Source organism: Mus caroli, unplaced genomic scaffold, assembly GCF_978045245.1.
Source record: "Mus caroli unplaced genomic scaffold, Mus_caroli_1 scaffold_11, whole genome shotgun sequence".
Taxonomy (NCBI): Eukaryota; Metazoa; Chordata; class Mammalia; order Rodentia; family Muridae; genus Mus; species Mus caroli.
The window spans coordinates 32,950,538-32,955,456 of record NW_028227266.1 but is presented as its reverse complement, the minus strand read 5'-3'; the positions used below and the strand labels follow the sequence as shown (position 1 = coordinate 32,955,456).

The following is a 4,919-nucleotide window of genomic DNA, read 5'->3' as shown; positions in this document are numbered from 1 at the left end:
TGGGTCTCCCAACAACTGGAGTAGGGGCTTTCCATAAAACTGGTGCCTGTCTGTGGAATCCTTTCCCAACTGGGCTGCCTTGTCTGGCCTCAGTAGGAGAGGATGGACCTAACCCTGCAGAGACTTGATGTGCCAGGGTAGGAGGATACCCAGGGGAAACCTCCATCATCCCAGAAATGAAGGGGCTGTGGGGGAGAGACTTTGTGATGGGGGACCTGGAGAGAAGGGCAGCAATCAGGGTATAAGATGAATAAATTAATTAATTAATGGAGAAAAATAAAAGGGTTATGAAAAGAATTCCATAATTTTGTGCTTAAGTGTAAGCATATTAGTATGCACATGATACATAAGGAGACTTTTATACACAAGTGAACAGAGTTAAGACATTATCCTTAATAACGAAATCCAAACACTATGCAGACTATACAGCAGATACTGCTAAAATAAAATAGAAAAATAATTTTAAAATTGTATATCTCCTTTTGACAAAATATAGAAATAATCACCAACTTAATATGAATGAAAGCTTATAGAACCCCAATTGTAAACTGTAAATAGTTTCCCACTAATGTGAATTTGACTCCTGTGGTGGTTTGACTATGATTGGTGCAGCAAGAAGCACTATTAGGAGGTATGACCTTGTTGGAAGAAGTGTGTCACTGGAGGAGTGGACTGGGAGACTCTTCTCCTAGCTATGTTGAAGCCAGTCTGCTCCTGGATTCCTTTGAATGTATATGCCAGCCTGGATACTGCCATGCTGCCCCCTTCATGATAATGGACTGAATCTCTGCTCCTATAAGCCAGCCCTAGTTAAATTCTGTCCTTTATAAGAGTTGACTTGGTCATGGAGTCTGTTCACATGAGTAAAACCCAAACTAAGACAGAAGTTGGTACTAGGAGTAGAGTATTGCTGTGATAGGCATGAACGTGCTTTTGTTTGGAATAATGTGATTTTGAGATTTTGTAAAGCATCAGAATGCTTTAAGTGGGACTTAATGGGCCATACTAGTAGAAGCATGAAATCCAGTGCCAGGTGGGGAATTTGACTGTGATTATACACTTGTCAAATAGTAACACAAGGGTCCTAAGGCAAGTAAACAGAGAAGAGCACAATGCTGAATATCCACCACTCACTGAGGTGCAGGAAATGTGGTATATAGAAGACCCCAGCCTGCTAGGGGGTAGAGGGACAAGTCCTTCTGATAGAGGGCCAGCCTGTAGATTGTGTTAAGCCTGTAGTGGCCCCAACAGCACCAGGCCTGGGTCCTTCCAAAGTTGGATTGCTTGACAATGCAGCCCAAAGTGGATGGTAAACTCCATCTAAGCCTAAATACTGGCACAAGACAGTCAACAAGTATCATAAGGGAAAGTTGAAAAGAACTTTGAAGAAAGAGTCCAAGAAGGTATGTGGGGTCCACACAGTCCTCCCAGAGGCTTGAACTCAGAACAGATGTTGGGCTGGAGGAAATGAGAGTTCTACATCTTCATCCAAAGGAACTCAGAAGTAGACTGGCTCTCATGTGGCTAGGAGGAGGGTCTCAAAGCCCACCCGACAGTGACACACTGTCCAACAAGCCCACAACTCCTTCAACAAGCGCCCACATCTCCTAATAGTGACACACCCTAATCCAAGTATATTAAAATTATAAAAGACAACATTTAACCGAGGCAATCTGACAGGTTCAGAGATTCAGTCTACTATCAAGGCCGGAACATGCAGCATCCAAACAGACATATGGCTGGAGAACCTGAGAGTTCTACATCTCAATCCAAAAGAAGCCAAAAGCAGACTGGCTCCCATATGGCTAGGAGGAAGGTCTCAAAGCTCACCCCCAAAGTGACACACTTCTGCCAACAAGTCCATACTTCCTAATAGTGTTACTCCCTGGGCAAGGCATATTCAAACCACAAACCCTAAAAAAAAATACATGATAGCAATTCTAGAGCAAAAAGTGTACAATATAGTCTAGAACACACTTGCATGTGTCAAGAAAGCTTTTAAATTCTTCTGTAATAAAAACAATTTAGCATTCACCTATATGAAGGTATTTGACTATTCAGGACTCAATAGAAAAATGAAACTATGGTTTTTGAACACTTTGGATATGTCTATGTCAGGCAAATCTGTGTGAGTTCAAGATCATCCTGGCCTCCATAATGAAGTTCAGGCCAGCCAGGGCTACATAGTCAGACCTTGTCTCAAATATATATATTTGATATATAATATATAATTATATTATAAAATACACTTGGAAAGTTTTGTATTGAGCTGCTAACTCTTTATTGTTAACATCATCTAAAGCTTTCTTTACATCAAAACTGTCAGGATCAGGAAACTAGATGGACCTTTAACTTATGCATGGCAGCCATAAGCAGAAAAACTATCAGCTAAATAGCTCTTTTGCTGGCAATTGACCAGAATCTCTCATGGCAGCCTGATTGTTTAGGACTTTCTACAGCTGCTACAGGTGATCTCTACAGCTCCGAAAGAAGATGTGCTCAGGCAGCCTTACAAAGCAGAGTGAAGACTCTGCTATGAGTGGTACTAACATGGCCCTTCCTTTAGTAGAGGGAAATGCAAACACCCTTATTACACACAGTTCTTTCAAGATATCATTTTGCTGTGTTGGATTTTCTAGGAACCAAGAGACTGGTTCTTGTGCATCTCTCTAGTGCTGCATTTCAGGTTCAATAAAAGACTTCTTCCAAATGTTTTTCCTTGCCTAGATGCTGGTAGCATAAAGAGAGGAATAGAAACAAAGGTCCACTGTGCTACTGATGGTAAGATTACCTGGTGAGTCATGTATCTTTAGTGCCACCTGAAACAAGGAAATATGAGAGAGAAATAAAAAGATAATAATAAGGGAGGTAGATTTGGTATGTTGCCAGTGTGGGAGGAGCTTACTTTTAGATTTGCTTCTGGGCTGTCTGATACACAATGTCCTTTGTTCTTGCCTGCAAGCATTATAAATTCACTAGAGTCTGGTCTTTTCTCAGAGTCATCTCTGATCATCAGCTGTCTGGTGCTAATACAGCCGGCTAGAAGAATCTGCTCAGGAGAAATGGAAAACTTCCTGAGGCTGTGTCTCTTTCTTCTCTGCTTTGAAACAGGTATTGGCTGAGTGTTGCTCCCTTATCTGCTGTAGGAAGAAAAGTAAACTGGATCTTATTCCACACTGCTTTGCCTGTAGTGCTGGGACATGTTGACCAGAGCATGTCTGTAAGCCAAAACATTGGCGCAGCTAAGCTATCCAGAGGTCAGATAACCTATGCTCTCTTTGGGAAGAAACAGTGACAGTGATGATACCCTCCTCCTCTCATCAGTCTCTACCCTTACAGGATTCCCTCTACAGTGTGTGCAGTGTCAGTCTTACAAAAATGGGAAATGTGCCACAAATAAGGAGACATGCACTACAAAAGCTGGTGAAATGTGTATGATCCGCAGAACCTGGTATTCAAATGAAAGTAAGTATTTGTTCTGTGCTCTGGAGACTATCTATTTCTCCTTCAGGATTCCAAGCACCATCTCTAAGATACGTTCTCCACCTGCTTTCTTGCTCACCACTGAGTCTGGACACCCAACACTATGGAACAAGTTCTTTGTGCCTATCTACATGAGAGGGAGAGGATGTTATGTGCCTCATCGTCCAGAAACTTAAGTTCATGGCTAAGTGCCTGCTTCTACTAGTGAAGGATCATGGGGTAAAGAAATTTCAAGATGTGTGTTGGGAGCAGGTGGAACAATGGCTATCATGGAACAATATATATAATAGCTGCTTCTGAAGAAAGTTCTTACAATTAACCATTTTCAGTCCAAATGTACTTGGATATGAGATTTAATGTTGTATCCTGGCTCCCTCAAATTCCTATAAGTGTATGCCTGTATGTGGTGTACATGTGTGTATGTGTATGTGTGTATATACACACATACACACACACATGCATATATATACTTCTTTCACAGTTGATAATCTGCAAGCTGCTGAGACTAAGTGCACGAATTCTTGTAAATTTGAAGAAAAAACTTCTGGATATTTAACAACACATACATACTGCTGTAGTCATGAAGATTTCTGCAATGACATTAATTTACCAATCATGTTGACTTAGCATAATCTAGTTCCAGTTGACCTCATCAGCCCTTTCCTTTTCATCCTCCATTTTCTTTCATTGACTTTTAATTTTAATCTGGACTATAGATTTTTCTAATAATCAATATTGTGCAAGTCATAGAACCTGGGGGATATACAGAAATTTCTTGTTCTTCTGAAAGTATGTTTGATCATATAGTCTAATTCTTGTGCTTGGTATCCCTAGCCTTATTACCATGAGTATAACAAAATCTTGGTTTCCATTAATGCATTTATCACTTCAGTGTGGGTGGCTAAAATAAATGAATGGATTAAAAAATGTAAACTGTCAGAAAGAGTGTGAACATTCCCAGTATCCTTTGCATAACATGTACTTTATGAACTTAAAATTGTCCTCATTGTGACTTACACTTCCAATATACAGTTTAAAGGAGGAAAGATTGCTGTGGATTCTGCTTTTGGGCTTTCACTGTCTTGTTCCATGGCTATGGACCTATGATGAGGCTGAATTTCATGACAGCAAAAGGTCATGGCACACCAAAACTGCTCACCCACTGGCATCCAAAATGTAGCAGGACAAAGGGAGGACCAGGGAAAAATATGAAATACACACAGTAGCTTATGCTTGCTAAGTATGCTGAAAAGAAAGGCATCTGAATGAACGTGTTTCCATGAATGACAAAAATCACTGCTACAAGGTTATAGTCCAAGTTTCACCCAATTAAAAAAATCTCCACCTACTGCTTCTGTTATATTGGTGCCAAAAAATGAATCCACTACGTGTTTCTTATTCTTTGAAAGATGTTCTTTCTGAGCATGTATAACATG

The 4,919-nt window shown here is 40.4% G+C and overlaps 1 protein-coding gene across 1 annotated transcript; it reads left to right on the top strand.

Moving 5' to 3' along the window:
• Positions 1–3,012: 3,012 nt before the first annotated feature.
• Positions 3,013–4,406, top strand: LOC110302522 (uncharacterized). Its single transcript, XM_021173309.2, has 3 exons — positions 3,013–3,111; positions 3,340–3,465; positions 3,965–4,406. The coding sequence occupies exons 1-3, from the start codon at positions 3,063–3,065 to the stop codon at positions 4,108–4,110; spliced, it is 321 nt and encodes a 106-aa protein (XP_021028968.1). The 5' UTR covers positions 3,013–3,062; the 3' UTR covers positions 4,111–4,406.
• The last annotated feature ends 513 nt before the right edge of the window (positions 4,407–4,919 follow it).

Excerpts from the sequence above, each read along its gene's own strand:
- LOC110302522 (XM_021173309.2), top strand. The coding sequence starts at position 3,063 with ATGGAAAACTTCCTGAGGCTGTGTCTCTTTCTTCTCTGCTTTGAAACA. Across the intron at positions 3,112-3,339 it reads TCTTCTCTGCTTTGAAACAG|GATTCCCTCTACAGTGTGTG; the intron begins GTATTGGCTGAG and ends CTACCCTTACAG. Across the intron at positions 3,466-3,964 it reads AACCTGGTATTCAAATGAAA|TTGATAATCTGCAAGCTGCT; the intron begins GTAAGTATTTGT and ends CTTCTTTCACAG.